This window comes from Elephas maximus, chromosome 3 (assembly GCF_024166365.1).
Source record: "Elephas maximus indicus isolate mEleMax1 chromosome 3, mEleMax1 primary haplotype, whole genome shotgun sequence".
NCBI classification, from domain to species: Eukaryota; Metazoa; Chordata; class Mammalia; order Proboscidea; family Elephantidae; genus Elephas; species Elephas maximus.
In genome coordinates, this window is record NC_064821.1 from 116590784 (window position 1) to 116610305 (window position 19522).

A 19522-nucleotide genomic window follows, 5' to 3' on the forward strand; every position below is an offset into this window, starting at 1 on the left:
TGAATTAATGGTTTGTGTTATAGCTGATAATTCTTTTTCTCTTTCATGTTATTTGTTTATTTTTTAGTGATTCACCTTTGCCAGTCTCATCCCGCGTCTGCTTTGTTAAGTTCCATGATCCCGACTCAGCAGTTGTGGCACAGCATCTGACAAACACTGTATTCGTTGACAGAGCTTTGATAGTCGTACCATATGCAGAAGGTTTGTGCTTTGTTTAACTACCTATGTGGGCATCCTATGATGACCATCTAATCTACCTCAGTATAGTTATAGAGTGAGCATTAGTCACATGTTAAAAATCTAAGTTATTAACATTTTGAAACCCTTGTTATACTGTGGTCTGTAATTTTTACCTGCAGATTTTTTTTTTAATTCTAAAAACTACAAATCAGATCTGCTTTTATAAGATATTTAACTTTTGCTTTCTTTTAAAATTTTTTAAGTTCGCTAAAACCATGTCCCTAATTGTAATTCTTTAAGATGTATCAATTTAGTAAATTTAATGTTGAGTTTTATGAAATAAGTCCTGATGGCAAATGGTTCACTCCATACAGATGGTTTGCATATACAGAAACCTTCAAATAAATGCATGACTGTTTTCTCTGTTTGAAATAAATAAGTTAGTTTCATTTTTTTTTAGCATACCCTCTCCCTAATAACTTAAGAAAAAGTCCTGCATTAAATTTTTCCAGTATACCAAGGGTTGCAATGTTTTGGTTTCTGCAAAAAGTTCAATATTTCCTATAGCTTAGGTGCCAGATGGGCACTGGGTATTTTGTTTTTATGCCAGATTTTCTTGTTCGTTCTTGTTATATTTTCTAGAATCTCTAAATAATAAATTCTTCTCTCTGTTATTTGTGTGTGTGATTTTTGTAGTGGAGAAGGCAAATGCAAAACCCTTCCAGATGACTGAAAAACAGTGGGTCCTCTGCAGCTACAGGGGATTCTAGACATTAACTAAAGGCCAGCAAGCACTCAAGTCCCCCCAAGTGTTTTCCTGGTGTAACCATTTGTTAACTACATTTTCTCTCTTTTTACATTTTAGGCTGTTAAAGTAATTTGACAGAAAAAAAATGAGCAGGTTTTTTGGATCTAAAAAGCCACTGTGACAAGACAGCACTATTTTAATGCCATTTTGTAAAATTTTCTAAGGCATATTTTATAATTAGTTTGTTCCCAATGTACTGTTACTTGATTTGCTCTTTGGTAACTATAAATTTTGATCAAAGAAATCACTTAAATATGATGGAATTACTGGATTTTAAGTTAATTTAATAAATATACTGACCAGGATTTAAATGCTTTTTCCTTTTCCTTAATGAACTGGTCATTGGAAGCTGAATCTCGATACTTACTGTTTTTAGATGCTATCATAGATCTTTGAATACCAATGTGAACATTAAACACCATGCCTTGTAAAAGTTGTGAAATGTCTAGTCCTTAAAACGTAGAGAAATTGCCTCTGTGGTTTTCTAAGAAGTTAATATTCGTAGAGTGGTTAAGGCATGCTATAGAGTAACTACATCTGTCTCCACCGTCTTAAAGTGTATGGGCCAAGCGTTAAAGTTAAAAAAAGAAAAAACAAACTTTTGAGTTAATGTGTTTTGATTAAGCAGTTTCTTTTGTACTAGTATGCTTGTTGGAGGATAAGACATGTCACCAAGAAAAAATATATAAAATTTAAATTCAGGATGAGTAAAATAGACGATAGGTCTTGGGAAAAGGGTCAGATCATATAAATAATGTGCAAAACATTTTAGCCTTTAAGTTTAAAGAATTTGTATTGGCTAAGTATTATGTCATAGTTCACATACCTTGAACATAGTACAGTATATCATAACTGACTTTCATAAATATTTTTAAACTGTAATTTTCTAGATATGTTTATGAAAGTGAAATATTTGGGAGTAAATGGAGAATTACAGATACCTTTAGTACAGAAATCTGCTTTCATGTATTTAATTTCTGGTATGATATGCTGTATTAATGTTGTATCTACTAAATAATATACTCAGTCCCTTTATCACCCATTCACTAAATTTTAGCTTTTCTACACTTTGGTGTTGGCTCTTGGTTAGTGTTTTTAGAATAATAAACACAAAGTATCTGGTAAAGAATAGTCTTAACTGAGATAGCTGGATTTGGAAGGAACTCTTAATAGTAATGGATTTGGGGGTTATTTAGGTTCCTTGGTTAATGTTTGTTTCTTTTGTCTGTTTCTTTTCCTTTCATTTCTACACATTCATGCAGTATTTCATGGTTCTATCAAAGCAGCAGTAAAAAAAATACTCTTGACGCATGAAAATTAACTGGTGAGGGGCCTCATTGCTATTTTTTAAATTGTAGTTTTATTTTTAAATAGTCTTTTTTTAATCAGAGGATCAGATGCATGATTTTTTTAATGGATGCAGATCTTCTATCAAGTGTTTCACAATAAATTCAAGAGGATTTTAGTTTGTCAGAAATGTTGCAAATGCACTAATTTGAGTAAGATGTTGATATATCCTCTTGACATAATTTTGCATGCAAAATTATCCCATAATCTTTGTAGGTTTGTTAATATTGATGCATTAATGCCCTGTATCTAAATTATCTTTTCCCCTCTCCCCCTCCATAACTCTTGGTATCTAAACTGATGACAGCTCTGACACAAGCAAGATAACAGTGCTGTGTAGTATACATTTGTTTATATTATCGGCACTTCTCAGTATAGGTGGAAGGAACCATTACCTTTATTTAACAGTGGTTTTTCTTTTTTGTTGTTGTGTTTTACAGTTCTTTTCCCTGGTTCAGCCTGAACTATATACCAGGCCCTGCTGAAAATACCACCCAACAGTTTTCTTCTGCAGCTTATCCAGTTTCTCTTAAGTGCCCTGTACATATTGTATGTTTTATGATGAGATGCAGTTTCTTAATATGTATTACAGAAATACTACTGGTATTTGCAAATATGTAGTTTAATTGTATTATGAACTCTCATTTTGGGGGCTTGGGCACATTAACAGATTAATCCATCTGTATAGGGCTTTTGCTATTGGATAGAATTTAAATTGTCTGCATAAATATTTGTCTTAGGACCCTTAGATTTATCTGAATACACACAGCATTAGGCTTTTAAAAACAGACATACATGTCTTTTTTGGCTTAAGGAGTTTGGCTGAGTTAGCTTTTGAACTGACTATATATAGCAGCATTTTTTGGTATGGTTAGCATGGCACATAATGGAACATAATGCATTTTACTGTACAGGTAAGGAATGTGCCATGTTGTTTTACCTATTCTCTCTCTCTCTCACTCCCACACACGCATCCCGAGTGTATTCAGAGACCTTCAGAAACATTCATAATTCATTTTCATGAGTCAGCAAAAGCCCTACGCTTGATTCCAACAGAGTATTTCCTTTACATACTTTTCTTCTCTTAATTTTTACAAAATTTATATGGTAGGTTTAAAAAAAAAATCATAGTTATTGTACCATATTATTAACCCCTAAATCAAACTTTTTTTGTCTTGTGTATCTTGATTTTTCTGTGTGCTTTATAGTGAAGCAGCCGACACGAGTCGTTGTTCATAAAACAGCTTTTGAAAGTTGAGAGCACACCCCTGGAGAACCGACTGTGCTTGCTTACGTTTGGTTCATGACTTAAAAATCGAGTACAGGTGATGAAATCTTGGCAGTGTTAACAAAAAAGTAGTGTGTATTGTGCTATTTTTTTTACTCTAGAAACTTAACCATTGTAGAGAAAAAGGAAACAAATTTTCACACATTGAAGTTTCATTCTGACATAAAATTAATGATAAATAATCATAGAAATCAAGCTTTATATTTTAGCGAACATAAGTACTTTCAGCAAACTCAGGTGGTGTATCAGGGAGACATTTTCTGGGTGTTTTTGTGTGTTTTCTGTCTTGCAAAAGAATGTGTTCTAATGCAGGGATGTTTCTCTGCAGGAGTTATTCCTGATGAGACTAAGGCTTTGTCTCTGTTGGCACCAGCTAATGCAGTGGCAGGTCTTCTGCCTGGTGGTGGACTCCTGCCTACTCCTAACCCACTTACCCAGGTATAAGTTCTATGAAGTTTTTAAGTTGTGGATACAGCTAAACCTGTTTGAGCTTTTCAGTTGCTATTGTGATTCTGGTTTTTCATAGACCAATGTCACATGTGCACAGTATTATAAACAGTTGTAGTCATAAATAATTAAAATCTCTTGGAACTTTGCACTTTTTGCGGTTGTTAAAAATAACATGCTCATTAGGACCATGAAAGTAAATAAAGGTGAAGTTCAGACCTTAAGTGAATGCTTTCTATACAGCCTTTTTTTTTTCCCCCTCCCCCTCCCCCCGAGCCTTTTGATCTTCAGCTGTATCTTGGGGTTTGAATTAAGTATGTGGCTTTAAAATAAAGATAGATTCTTGGTGGGTGTATATGATATGGAGAGAGGAAATAGAGTTGGAGGAAGTTACTACTGGATTATATTTCTAACCCTGAAAATGTAAGGAATGTATGATTTTCAAACAAAAGAGCATTTTAAATATCATCCATTCTAACCAGTCGAAGAGATTATAAGTGGTACTGGTCAGAGGTTTCTCAAAGTGAAATAAATATAGTGAATAAAGAGCCTCAACTAGAATTTTATAACAGCATTGTTTTCATCATGTCATCATGCCTGTGTAAATAATCAGTTATGTTAACTCTTAAGTGAATGGTAGGATGCAATATAATGGAAAAAGCGTGACATCGGGTTCCCAAGCTTTTTAGAACATGAGGTGAGGCGTTCCCACGTTTTTGGGTATGAGGTTGATTATCTCTTAATCTTTAGTGTTTTACCTGTAGAATAAAGATCTAGATGATTTCTAGATCCTTTGATGTATAGAATGGTATAATAACTATAAAATAGTCTTAGCCATCTTTATAGTAGTATTACCACAGTATTTTTCCTATAATCAGTTAATAGTTAAATCACAGAAACTTTGATACCTTATAGTATCTTACACTAATTGAAAAAGTGCTTGTGTAGTACGGCAGACTGTCTCTATTAAAGCTAGGATTTTACATGGCTTATACCAATTATTCATTAACAAGAATTGTATCAGAAGACAACGGCATAGTAATTTGAACACGGAAAGTGTGATATATAAAGAATTATAAACTAGTAACAGGGTATAGTTAAAGTGCTCAGCTGCTAACCAAAAGGCTGGCAATTCAAACCCACCAGCCACTCTGGGGGAGAAAGATGTGGCAGTCTGCTTCTATAAAGATTTACAGCCTTGGAGACCCTATGGGGCAGTTCTATTCCGTCCTAAACGGTTGCTGTGAGTCGGAATCAACTCGATGGCAGTGAGTTTAGTTTTTGGTTAACAGAATATTAACTATCGGGAATGCTAAAGAATATATAAATAGCAGTTACAGAAAGCAACCACTATCTCTAGGGCTGAGACAGAAAGAACACAAGGAAGAAACCCATTTAGATGAGGAAGTTCTCCTTCAAGGCTTAAATTTAGATCTCCTTTGAAAGAATGGATAGTGGGAAAGCTCTCAGGACGTCCACATAATTTGCTAGGAAGCTGCCCAAACGATGTCACTGGCAAGCACTGAGAGGTGAAGGCTACCGAGTGTCCCACTTGTTGCTTCAGGAACAAACCGAAATGGAACACAGGAACCAGACAAAGCTTATCGTTATGCCAGCTGTCAAAGGAAAAATGTTTATAGAGTCCTTCCTCCAGTATCACAAAGCAAGGCAAAGAGGGTGTATTTGGAAGTGAAAAGCAATATTTATTTATAATTGGCACAAAAATATATTGGAAGTTTTTTTTTTTTTTTCTCCTAAATCTAGTTTTAGGGATAAAATGTTCTCCAGTGAGTGAAAAAAATGGGGCTTCCACTGTATAGATCAAGGGTCAGCAAACTACATCCTAGGGGCCAGACACTTATTTTTGTTAATTTTTATTGGAACACAACTGTGCGTGTTCATTTATGTATTGTCTGTGGCTGCTTTCGAGCTATAATGGGAGAGTTGAGTAGCTGCAACAGAGACTGCGTGGCATGCATACTTAAAAACTTTCCTGTGTGGCCATTCACAGAAAAAATTGCTGACCTCTGGTGTAGAGAATAGAAATGAAGTTTTAATAAATGTGAAATTTCACAGATTGGCGCTGTTCCATTGGCTGCTTTGGGGGCTCCTACTCTTGATCCTGCCCTTGCTGCACTTGGGCTTCCTGGAGCAAACTTGAACTCTCAGGTATAACTTTTTACGCTTCAACTTTGAGCGCATTTGTATAATTAAAGAGTAGATTTTAATAACTATTCTTTTTCATTTCAAGAAAAGTAATTTATTCTACTGTAAACTTGTTAAAAAGAATTTTTAAAAGGTGGCTGAATTATTAGTCATTTTCTCTTTAAAGAGTTTGTTTTATGTAGTTCACGGTAGATATAAAAGTTGCACATCAGTATGTCATGGAGTCAGAGAAAACAGGCATGAAAGAATGGAAAAGCAGGTTTGTAATTTGTTTTCCTATCTTTGACTCACTTGGAAATGTTTCTTTTGTTGCAATTTAGCTTTTTTTGGGGGGGGTGGTCTTTGTAGAGGCCTTTTGATGTACTGGCTACGTATTTTTGTTTTACATTTTTTTCAAACATCTTCAGAAAGTCTTAAAATAAGCAAGAGGTAATTGTTCTATAACATCTAGACTGTTCAGCCTCATAATGTTCAGATGTAAGTTAATAGAGATGGTCCAGTACCATAGCCACTAATGTTATCTCTTTCTTTAACTTTCTAAAATGTGGCTACTGGAAAATTCAGTATGACAAGTGTGGTTTCTGTTATGTGTCCTTTGGAAAGTGTTGCACTCTAAAGTATGCTACTTTTTGTAGATTCAGCAGCTTGTCTACAGACATTTCACCATACTGAGAAATAAAGTGTCAGTCATATATTGTTTTATGTATTATTACTGTTCTTGTATTTTTGTTTTTGCAGTCTCTTGCCGCAGATCAATTATTGAAGCTTATGAGTACTGTCGATCCCAAGTAAGGGTTTTTCTCTGTTTCCAGGGATTACATGGATATGGGTGTTCAGTATCTCGAGAGCCAATTTTTTCAACTAAAAAGAAAGTTACCTAGTCTCAAGCATGCAATATATTGTTTTCTGTCTTTAGAAACAAGGAAAAGTAATTCCACCTATAAAGGTTTTGTTTTAATGTAATTTGGGGTTTTTATAAAAATTGTACATACATTGTTTCAGGATGACAGGAAAAGAGTATTATCTTTAGTATATTCATTTTAAAAAATACATATATCGAGTGTTTATGAGTCCTTACCACCACATGATTTATACTTTGAAAGAAAAACATTAAAAGTTTAAATACACTAGCACCCCTCCCCTTATGTGCGGGGATACATTCCAGGACCCCCAGTGTATGCCTGAAACCAAGAATAGTACCGAATTCTATATACTATGTTTTTACCTATACATACATATTTATGATAAAGTATAATTTATAAATTAGGCACAGTAGGTTAGCAATAATAACAATAAAACAGTATAATTATAACAGTATACTGTAACAAGTTATGTGAACGAAGTTTCTCAAAATCTTACTGTACTGTATTTACCTTTGTGCAGTTGGAGGTGCAACAGCAAAACTAGCACAGATTTGTTTTTCTTTCTTCACAATTTCACAGATAGAAGATTATTTCTTAACTGCCGACCTTAGCAGCCTCAGTATACAATTTTTTTTCTTTCCTTATTTTTAGAACTTTGACCTTTTCAATTAAAGGAAGCACTTTACAGTGTCTCTTTGGCGTATCCAAATTGCCAGCATCACTGCTCTTGCACTTTGGGGCCATTATTAAGTAAAATAAGAGTTAACTTGAACACAAGCACTGGGATACACAGTCGATCTGATAACCGCGACAGTTACTAAGTGACTAATAGGCTAGAGGCATATACATCGTGGATACACTGGACAAAGGGATGATTCACATCCTGGGCAGGATGGCAGAAGATTCCATCATGCTACTCAGAACGGCTCACAATTTAAAATTTATGTACGGTTTATTTCTGGAGTTTTCCATTGAATATTTTCGAAATGCAGTTAACCAAGAATAACTGAAACCAGAGAAAACAAAACCATGAATAAGAGGTTGCCATCTATTCTGACTCATAGTGACTCTATAAGACAGAGTAGAACTGCCCCATAGGGTTTCCAAGGAGCATCTGGTAGATTCCACCTGCTGACCTTTTGGTTAACAGCCAAGTTCTTAACCACTAGGCCACCAGGCCTCCAAGGGACTACTGTATAGTAAAGCACGTATACTCAGGGAAAGTACAGAAGAACTATGGAAATCAGTATGAAGATCAAAGAGGCTGAGCTCTGGAGGATAAATAAGAGCTAGTCAGAGGTGAGGGAAAGTGTACATATTACAAAATAATAGCCAACATATTCTATTAGGTGCTTTGATGATAAGTGTTGTTTATGCTATAATCAAAACTGTCTCCTACTCAATATATAATAAATTCATGATATTTTTGAATAGGTGATTCCTTGGTATATTCAACTTTATGCTTTTTTTCCCCTTAACTTGATGAAAGTCATTATCGATAAGTTGGGGAGGGGCCAGGCAGGTGCAGGAAGGACAAAATCATTCAACTATGGTTAGTAGCCCTTTTTTATATTATAATTAAGATAAAAACCAAGCCTGTAGCCACCACTTAGCTTGTAAAATATCACCAGTACTCTTGAAGTTCTTTGAATATCCTGTATTTATGTTACGTTAGAAATCATGGTATGCATAGTGGTTAAGAGCTTAAGGTTGCTAACCAAAAGGTCAGCAGTTGAAATCCACCAGGTGCTCCTTGGAAACCCTATGGGGCATGTTACTCTGTAAATCAGAATCGACTCAATAGCAGTGGGTGTGTTTTTTTGGTATCTGAAAAAAAAAACTTCACATTTCAATTCTTGGTTCTGTTTCAGGTTGAATCATGTAGCTGCTGGTCTCGTTTCACCAAGTCTGAAATCAGATACCTCTAGTAAAGAAATAGAGGAAGCCATGAAAAGAGTACGAGAAGCACAGTCCCTAATTTCTGCTGCTATAGAACCAGGTAAAATGTGTTCATGCAATTGTGTTAAATCAAAGTATGATTCTTGGCAAAAAATGATTGACGTGCACGAGGAGATGTATTACCAAATACTGTAAATCATTTTCTGAATTTCTAAATTCCAATATATAAAAATCACATGGTACAGTGATACTCAGTTGGACTGGGGCAGGGTTACCACAGAGACATACTTGGAAATGTCTGGAGACATTTTAGGTTCTTACACTGGTACCAACTGCATCTAGTAGGTAAAGGCCAAGGATGTTGCTAAATATCCTGCAATGCATGGAACAGCTCCCCACGACAAAAAAACAATCCAGCACAAAATGTCAGTAGTGCCTAGGATTGTTTAATACTTGGGATCATATTTTGGTTGTTTATAATCATTCGTATTTGCATAGTTGAGATAGCCTGATTGATTTTTGCCTTTTATTTGGCCTAGGGAAGCTAGTAAAGATGCTTCTCTTAATGCCATTTGTTTAAGAAGAGCAAACACTTTATTTGCATGTTGTCTTTGGTTATCCCGTTATCTGCATATTTTGGGTCTTGGATTTTTGTTCCCATTAAGTGTTCTGATTTACTCTTCTTAATAAACTGGACTGTTTTTAGGGTATATATGTTGTTTGTTGTGTGCAGTTGAGTCAATTCCAGGTCATAGTGACCATATAGGACAGTAGAACTATCCTACAGGGTTTCCAAGGCTGTAGGTAATTTTTACTGAAGCAGGTTGCCATGTCTTTAACCCAGAGAGCAAATGGTGAGTTTGAACCACTCACCTCTCGGTTAACAGCGCGCACGCGCGTGTGTTGGAACTGGCTATGATTTGGATAGCAGCCAAACGCTTAACCGTTGTGCCACCAGGGCCCTAGCATTAGGGAAATAATCTTAGGTTATAATTTTAGATGAACTAATAAAAAAAATGGTTTATGTGTGTTATCTCATTTAATTAATGAAGTTTAATTTGCCCAAGGTCACATAACCAGCAAGTGGTAGAAGCTTTTAAGTACCTAACTATCTGTCGCCTTCAAGTCGACTCTGACTCGCAGCAACCTTATAGGACAGAACCTACCCCCGTAGGGTTTCCAAGGAGCAGCTGGTGGATTAGACCTGCTGACCTTTGGTTAGCAGCCAAGATCCAGGGCTCCAGACGCCTAACGTGAACTCTTTGAACCCCTTGCCATTGGGTCAGTTCCGATTCACAGTGACCCTAAACTTAAATACATACCCAGCTAAAACCCAAGAAACCAAACACATTGCCACTGAGTTGATTCCAACTCATAGTGACCTTACAGGACAGAGTAGAACTGCCCCATAGGGTTTCCAAGGAGCAGCTGGTGAATTTGAATTGCCAGCTTTTTGGTTACAGCTGAGCTTGTAACCACTGCACTACCAGGGCTCCAGCAACTATACCTGACTAGATCTGTGTAATTCCAAAGCCAGTGCACTATGCCTTTTTTTTTTTTTTTTTTAATTTTCATTGAAAACTCTTGCCTGAAAGTAGTTTATGAATTGTTAGTTTTTTGAGTTTTTTGTTAACGATGATGACATTCACAATAAATTGGATCATATTAATGAGATGATCTAAATGTGAAAGAAACTCAATCTCATTTTTATCATAGTCTGTTATGAAGAATACAGTGACTTTATTTCTTTCATTAGGTCCTAAGTTAAAGGAATTTCTTCCGTGTTGTTTAAAACCCAGGAAATAAGAATTCAGTTCTAGATCTGGTCCTTAACACAGTTGATAATTGTGCAGGGAAGAACAACAAGAGGTAGATTTCAAGAAGAGAGCTGGCGTACTTAAAGCTAATTCTGTATCAGAAGTACAGTGAACAGTGAATGAATTAAGACTTTCTAGAATTTGGGGGCCAAATATTGAGCCTCTTTATTAGAACACAGAAGACTTATCCTGTCCTGCCCCCAGACATGCACATGTGCACACAAATACATGCATGGTAAGAAACATTTTGCATGACCAAGAGTTTAAAATTTGCTTTTATTTGGAGGATTGGTTGGTTGAGTGGTAGAATTCTCACCCTCCATGCAAGAGATCGTGGTTTGAGTCCTGCTCATTGCACCTCATGCACAGCCCGCACCACCACCCATATGTCAGTGGAGGAATGCATGTTGCTGTGATACCGAACAGGTTTCAGCGGAGCTTCCAGACTAAGACTAGGAACAAAGCCCTGTGATCTACTTCCCAAAATCAGGCAGTAAAAACCCCATGAATCACAATGGTCCAATCCACAAACCCGTCATGGAGATAATGCAGGATCAGGCAGCATTTTGTTCCATTGTGCACGGGGTCGCCATGATTTGGGGGCCTGCTGGATGGCAGCTGAATGTAATATTTATTATAAGCTTATTATACATTTTATGGTTAAATGCTGACTGGAAAGATGTTATTAATACATCATCATAAAAATTAAAAGTCAATCTGGCTAAATCGTAGCTACATTTGGGAAGGTAGAACCTAGGAGCCTTGGTGGCCCAAACAGTTAAATCTTCAGCTGCTAACGGATAGGTTGACTGTTTGAAACCACCCAGTGGCTCAGTCAGAGAAGGATACAGTGATCTGCTTCCATAAAGAGTACAGCCAAGAAGACCAAACAGGGCAGTTCTCCTCTGTCACATGGGTCACTGTGAGCCGAAATTGACTCACTGTCACGTAACAACAACAGAACCTGGGAAAGGAGAAAGTGACTCCTTTAAAGCCCTCTGAAGGATAAATCAGATCTGAAGAATGAGAAAAATACTCCTTTTCATAGGTTGTTTTATAGGCAACTTTTCATAGTCTCCCTAGCCTGGCAAGTAAAAGCAACCTTTATTTTTTAAAATTTTTTATTGTGCTTAAGGTAAAAGTTTACAGAGCATTCCATCGTTTCTACATAAAGTGTTCCGTGACATAGGTTGCGTTCCCCACAATGTGTTAGTAGTCTCCCCATTTCCACCCTGGGAGTTTCCATGTTTCCTGTTGTATGGATTTTTTTCTCTTCCTGCCTTCTCATCTTTGCTTTTGGGCAAATGTTGTCCTTTTGATCAATCATATAAGTGATTGTTCTGAGGAGCATGTTCCTCTTAGGTACTGTTGTTTATTTTTTTTGGCCTGTCTATTATTTGCCTGAAAGGTGTCCGGGAACGGCTTCAGTTCCAGGTCAGAAGTGTGTCTTAGGGCCATAGTCTCAGGGGTTCCTCCAGTCTCTGTCAGACCAATAAGTCCAGTCTTTTGGGAATTTGATTTTTTGTTTTTCCATTTTTCCCCCCACTCTCTCTGGGACCCTCTGTTGTGGTAGCCAGGCATCATCTAGCTCTTCTGGTTTCAGGATTGTGTAGGCTGTGGTTCATGTGGTCCATTAGTCCTTTGAGTCTTTGGTTTTCTTTACTCTGCTTTGCTCCAGATGGGAAGAGACCCACAGTTATATCTTAGATGGCCGTTAACAAGCTTTTAAGACCCCAACGCTACTCTCCAAAGTCAAAGCAGGATGTAAAATTTTATCTTTATGAACTATATTGTGCCAGTTGATGTAGATGTCCCCCGAGTCTATGGTCCTTTGCCTTTGAGCCTAGGAACATTGTCCTGTGAGCTTTTTTGTTGTATCTAAGAAGTTTCCATGGCTGTGCCCCTGGTGTGCTGTATTATCTCTATTAATATACATGCAGCACCTACAATTATATATGTAGAAATATCTTCAGCAAAACCTCTATCTGCAGCAGGTGGGTATGCTCCCTTATACCTTTCCACAGTTCTTTAACGTACTTATCTACCTATGTATCCATTCATAAATTGTTAATACTCTTGTTGCAGAATTGTCTGTGTTAAAATAATTACCATGGTTGCCTTTTATTCTTGTGTTCCTCTCGGTGTCTTCCTTTGCCTTGGTCACATTGTGCTGGCTTCCCCCCAGATTGTGTATTGTTTTCCTTCACCAGCGTTAACATGTGTTTCTATCTAGTTAGTAATTTTCCCTTCTACCTCTTTCATCCTTGGTAACCGTCAAAAAAAAATTTTTTTTCCAGTGTGTAAACTTTTTCTTGTTTTTTATAATAGTGGTCTCATAACGTATTTTCCTTTTGTGATTGACTTATTTCACTCTGCATAATGTCCTCCAAATTCATCCATGTTGTGCGATGTTTTTATGTATTTGTTATTATTCTTCATCTTGTATAGTACTCCGTTGTGTGTATGTACCACAGTTTATCCATTTATCCACGGTCGGGCACTTGGGTTGTTTCTGTCTTTTTTGCTACTGTGAATAATGCTCCAATGAGCATGAGTATGCATATGTCTGTTTATGTCATGGCTCTTATTGCTTTAGGGTTTATACCTAGGGGTGGGATTGCTGGACCATACGGCATTTCTATTTCTAGCTTTTTAAGGACGCGCCATATCGTTTTCCTTAGTGGTGGTACTGTTTTACTTTCCCACCAGCAATGTACTAAGAGTTCAGTCTCCCCACAGCCTCATCAACATTTGTTGTTGTTTCTGTTTTTTTGATTAGTGCCATATGGTCCAGGTGAGATGGTATCTCATTATAGTTTTGGTTTGTATCTCTCTAATGGCTAATGATCACAAGCATTTCTTCATGTGTTTGTTAGCCTCCTGAATGTCTTTGGTGAAATGTCCGTTCATATCCTCTGCTCATTTTTAATTGGATTGTCTTTTTATTGTTGATGTGTTGAAGTTTTCTGTAAATTTTAGAGATTAGATCCTTGTCTTTTACATGTAGCCAAAATCTTTTTTCCTAGTCTGTAGCTTCTCTTTGCACTCTTTTGGAGAATTCTTTCAATGAGCATGTGTTTAAATTTTTAGGAGGTTCCATTCATCTAGTTCATCTTCTGCTGTTTGTATATTTTTAGTTATGTTTGGTATTTGATTTATGCCATATATTAGGGCCCTAGCATTGTCCCTGTTTTTTCTTCCCTTATCTTTATAGTTTTAGGTCTTATATTTAGACCTTTGAACTGTTTGGAGCTAGTTTTTATGTGTAGTATGAAATGTGGGTCCTGTTCGTTTTTCTACAGATAGACATCCAGTTTTGCCAGCACCATTTGTTAATGAAAAGAACCTTTAGCTGAGAATCAGAAGTCTAATTTGAGTCTGCTGAAAGCCTGGATGATTTGTATCACTTCAGTAACTTGAACATTCTGAAGGGAAAATAATCACTTCTTATGTTGAAGGAAATATGTAAAAACTGAAATAAAATGAACTATTAGAATAACTCCTGAACTGGAATGATCTTCCTATTTGTTCAAAGATTTCTAAATCCAGATTTCTTTTAAATCCAGATAAAAAAGAAGAAAAACGAAGACATTCAAGGTCAAGATCACGTTCTAGGAGAAGGAGGACTCCCTCATCTTCAAGGCACAGGTTAGATTACTTTTTGTATGCATTTGTACCTTAGACAAAGATAATTTCTGTTTATCACATCCTTAATTTGCTACCTGTTAATCCACTAGTTCCTAGATAAAAAACATTTTAGTAAATAGTGCTGTAACGTAGTACATGAATTAGAATTCAGAAATGTATAAATGGAGAGTGGACATAGGACTGGTGTGACAGGTTAAGCAGAAGATTAAGAGGTAAAAAAAAATAAAGATGTTAAAAAGTATTGCTAGTTTCTAGTATATCAAAGGTTTTTATCATATCGAATAAATGAACAGTGGTAGCAACTGGAAGGAAATTTTTCCCATTTATTGGTGGCTAGCCTGTATATCTGAATCTTTTCTCTTAATTTGATACAAAGTGAGATACAGGTTTTTTATGTTTATATATGTGTATTGCACTTTTACATCATTAGGCGATCAAGAAGCAGATCACGGAGGAGATCACATTCTAAGTCAAGGAGTAGGCGACGATCCAAAAGTCCAAGACGGAGAAGATCTCATTCCAGAGAAAGAGGTAGAAGGTCAAGGAGTACATCAAAAACCAGGTATAGCAGATTTTTAACATTGAGTGAGGAGACAAATTTCAGAGCTTCTATGACCCCAAACACTTTGCTACTTAATGATGAAAGAGGTGGACGGGGCAGGGGGGCGGTTGGCGGATAGTGCTGGACTTGCGAAGAAGTTAATTGAAATTTTCGGGGGTTGTTTTCTTGTCCTCCCTTGTAAACTGAATCTTCAGCTATAAGCTGAAGGCCTAGGTCAAATTTTTTAGTAAGTATAAATTCTTTCCCTCAACCACTGCTAAGAATTTCTCATGGTATGCCAAAGAATGTAAGGCAGACAACCATGCTTTATTCACTTTATATTTCTCTTTATAAGCAACTTAACAAGTCTTTATTAGGATCACTGTATGCCACCCAGGTGCCCTGGTGGCACAGCAGTTAAGCGCTCAGCTGCTAATCTAAAGATCAGTGGTTTAAACCTACTAGACACTCCACAGGAGAAAGATGTATTAGCCTGCTTCTGTAAAGATTTGCAGCCTTGGAAACTCTATGGGGCAGTTCTAGGCTGTATTACAGGGGCACTGTGAGTCGGAATTGACTTGACAGCAGTTGGTTTGGATTTTATATGCCACATTCAGAGCCATCCAAGAGGGGCTTTTGTCCCATGATTTGGGACAACTAAAAAGTTGAGTATTCCTGAAAATTCAAACACAGGTTCATATTTTATTTCAACTTAAACATACACTCAATACCCAGTCTTTTATTATAAGTCCAAAATCTTTTAAATTAGTACGCTTAGTCTATTTTTAAAGTGGCCTGGGAACTTTGTCATTTAAGCAGTACCTACCTAGATTTTTATTTTTTCTCAGTTATTTACAGTTGTCACACACGGATATTAACAGTGCATATTTTCTTTAGCAGTTACCCTTTGTCTCTAATATTTCTAATATCTTATTTTCTAGAAGCAGCTTTATACTTTTAGCTTGTCCGTTTATTTTATTATGTAGTTAAAATAAGTGCAGCTGGAACTCAAAATTTATTCTTGGCAAGTATATAACTCAACTGATGGGAACAGAGGTACTCGGGTAGCTTTGCTGTCTGTGAGTATTCAGCCTATTATGGGGCTTTTAGTCATTATGATTTGCATAGGAAATCACCAGTTAATCAGACAAACAAGGTTGTTCAATGGATTATCTGTTTTGTTGTGTGCTAATGAGTCATGCAAAGAGGAATCAGGCATTCCTTCCCTCATTCTGTGTGCTAGGAGAGAGATGAATGTGGTTACAAGGGAAGGACCATTGTTACCTGACTTACCACTTATGTATGGAAGAGACTTATTGAGAATTGACTGCTGTATTTTGATAGATTTGACTAGACTCAGTCAAGACATGGTTTCAGGCAGAGAATGGTGTTTACAAAAGTTAGCTTGCCCCGAAGCCGTGGCCCCTGGATGCTCTGTTAACCCAGAACTAAAACCATTCCCGAAGCCCACTCTTCAGACCTAAAGTTAGACTAGACTGTAAATCATATTCGTGAAGAGTGTGCTTCTTGGTTTAAGCAGGTACACGAGACCAAATGGGCGGCTCCTGTTAGGAGGCAGGATGAGAAGGCAAGAAGGGATGGGAACTGATGGAGAGGACACAAGAAACTTGGAGTGGAAACAGGGAGTATGCTGTCACATTGTGGGGATTGCAACTAATGTCACATAATAATATGTGTATAAATTTTTGTATGAGAAACTGAGCTGTAAACTTTTACCTAAAAGCACAATTAAAAAAAAAAAAAAAAGTTAGCATGAATTCTACGTTTTGATGTAGGAGTGCCGGGAAATGAGGTCAGAAAAGGAAATGGATCTCAGGAGTCATTGTAGTTCATACTAAGGAGTTTGCATTTGATCCAGGAAGCAATGGAAAGGCATTGAAAAATGTTGAAAGGGGGAATATTTTCAGGTTTGCACTTTAAAAGCTTCTGACAGAGGGTTCAGAATTAATTTGTGGAAGACACGACTGAGACTCATTAAAGGGCTGATGACAGTAAGCTAGGAATTAGATGATAAAGACTTAATGAAGAGGGAGGATAACTGATGGAATAGGCTGATGAGAGAAGGCGGGGGGTAGAGTAGAGAACATGGGGTAGAGGGTTTAGCTTAGAACAACAAAAGCGTGCTAAAATTATAGAATGGTTGAGGATAGATGGGGGTATATATTTGTGGATGAAGGGACTTCTCCTTCAGCAAATACATGTTGATCACCTACTTTTTGCCTAGGATCTTGAGGAGAATGGTAATCTTGGGAAAGTGCTCTGGGTAGTAAAAGTAATTTTATAGGAATCTAAAAAGATTTAGAGCTCAGCTATGGTCGTAGTATCAGTCCATCATGATGAAATACAGTTCTAATAACATTGAATAGTCTAGAATATGTTGCAACAGATAAAAGGTAAAAAGGTGGCCTGGTTAACTTGGAATGTTTCCTTTGGAAGAATAATTAGGGTGATGCTGATGAGTAATTTTGACCATCGTGAGTTGGGAAACTGATAATCAATTGAGAGGGAAAAAAGAGTGTTCAAGGCCTAGAGACAGTTACTAAACCTATTGATGTTCACCACCTAACATACCAAGAAACTGGCCAACATCGTAATTCTTTTCTCATTACATAGTCTACTTTGCTCTACAGGAGGAAGTTTTATATGGCGTACTAGGAAAATAGGACTTTTAAAGAAGTCATTTACCACAGATATGCCTCTTGAGCTTAACCGTTTCTGTCAGAATAACATTAGATGTCACCTTGAGGACTAATGTGCGCAGGGCCCAAGCCGTGGTATTTTCAGTCACCTCATAAGCATACAGAAGCTGAACAATGATTAAGGAAGATGGAAGAAGAATTGATACCTTTGAATTATGGTATTGGTGAAGATACTGAATATACTGTGGTCTGTCAGAAGAATGAACAAAGCTGTCTTGGAAGAAGTACAACCAGAATACTCTCAGGAGAGAGGATGACGAGACTTCGTCTCACATACTTCGGACATACCATCCGGAGGGTCCAGTCTCTGGAAGAAGGACATCATGCTTGGTAAAGGATCAGCAAAAAAGAGGAAGACCCTCAGTAAGATGGTTTGATGCAGTGGCTGCAACAGTGGACTCAAACAAACCAACAATTGTGAGGATGGTGCAGGACCAGGCAGTGTTTCTTTCTGTTGCGTCTGTTGTGTCACTGAGTTGGAACTGACTCGATAACACCTAACAACAAACAACATTGTTATATCTAAACGATTTATGTCAGGATAACGTTAGTGTTTTCAAGTATAAAACTAGATCTAACTGTACTTTTGTTTTTATTTGTAGCACTACATAAATTTATATTATCTGAGTCTTTTAATTCATAAGTTGTGTTCATTTGTTAGAGACAAAAAGAAAGAAGACAAAGAAAAGAAACGTTCCAAAACACCACCAAAAAGTTATAGCACAGCCAGACGTTCTAGAAGTGCAAGCAGGTAAGGTAGCATCATGACTTCTCAGCTTTTTTTTTTTAAACTTTGCAAGAATATCGATAGCCTGTGAACATGAAGTGTTTTCCAGAACATAGATACATAATTCAGTGTTGAAAGAAGTTAGTCTTTGCCGTTACATTGAAAGTTTTTTTTAAAGGCAATTTGTAAAGAATAACCTGAGGTTCATCTCTCTTTTTACTTAGTATTTTATGGTGTAGAGGGTATTTGAAACAACACGGAGTTCAACCGAGGTCAGTTTCTGTTTTTGCTATATGCATTCCCACATTCTGTTTTTTCCTATTCTAACAGTTAAGTTTTGGTGGCTAAAGCATACTGAATTGTTGCATTAAATCGGTTTTATTGTAGTAAGTTATATTTAACATATCCACATGTTAATATTCAGAATAATTTTTCATTTCCATACTATGGTTTATTCATATATTAATGGGAAGCAATTCAAGTTCTGATTTGTGTCATCCTTAGAGTAGTAATTTTGTCTTTAATTTTTCATAGTAAAATTCAAACAGTGTTGCAAGCATTACTCCACAGAAAAAATACTTTTATATTTAACGTGAAATTCGTGATGTAAGGGCTGACCATACTTACTTCCATTTTCTTTCAATCTTATTTATACATGTTTGGCAGCAGTATTTATTTATGTAGCATGTTTAAATTCACTGGGAGGCTCAGACCATTTGTAAAAATTAGCTCAAAATGGATACAAGTCCTAAAAGAGCTAAAACTATATATGTCTTAGAAGAAAACATAGGAATAAATCTTTGTGATTTGTAAACAATTTCCTAAATATGACACCAAAACACAAGCAACAACAACAACAACAAAAAAATACAGGTGAATTGGACTTTATCAAAATTATGACCTTTTGCTGCAAAGGCTGTTAGCCAGAAATTGAAAAGACACAGAGCAATAGAAAATACTTGTAAATCATATGTCTAATAAGGAACAGAAATATATAAAGAACTCTTACAATAATAAAAAGACAACCCAATTAAAAAATGGGCAAAGGGTCTGAATAGACATTTCACTACA

The 19522-nt window shown here is 36.5% G+C and overlaps 1 protein-coding gene across 5 annotated transcripts in view; it reads left to right on the forward strand.

Annotated features, from left to right (window-relative positions):
- The window catches only part of SRSF11 (serine and arginine rich splicing factor 11), a 47885-nt gene that overhangs the window by 23689 nt on the left and 4674 nt on the right, over nt 1–19522 (forward strand). For 3 of the 5 annotated variants that reach the window (XM_049879559.1, XM_049879558.1, XM_049879560.1), the window contains 9 exons: nt 68–201; nt 3952–4061; nt 6147–6239; nt 6975–7024; nt 8971–9098; nt 14382–14463; nt 14894–15025; nt 18386–18475; nt 18676–18723. In XM_049879559.1, the coding sequence (XP_049735516.1) occupies nt 68–201; nt 3952–4061; nt 6147–6239; nt 6975–7024; nt 8971–9098; nt 14382–14463; nt 14894–15025; nt 18386–18475; nt 18676–18723 (867 nt within the window). The remainder of the gene's footprint in view (nt 1–67; nt 202–3951; nt 4062–6146; nt 6240–6974; nt 7025–8970; nt 9099–14381; nt 14464–14893; nt 15026–18385; nt 18476–18675; nt 18724–19522) is intronic. The other 2 variants (XM_049879561.1, XM_049879562.1) reach the window with 1 other exon arrangement.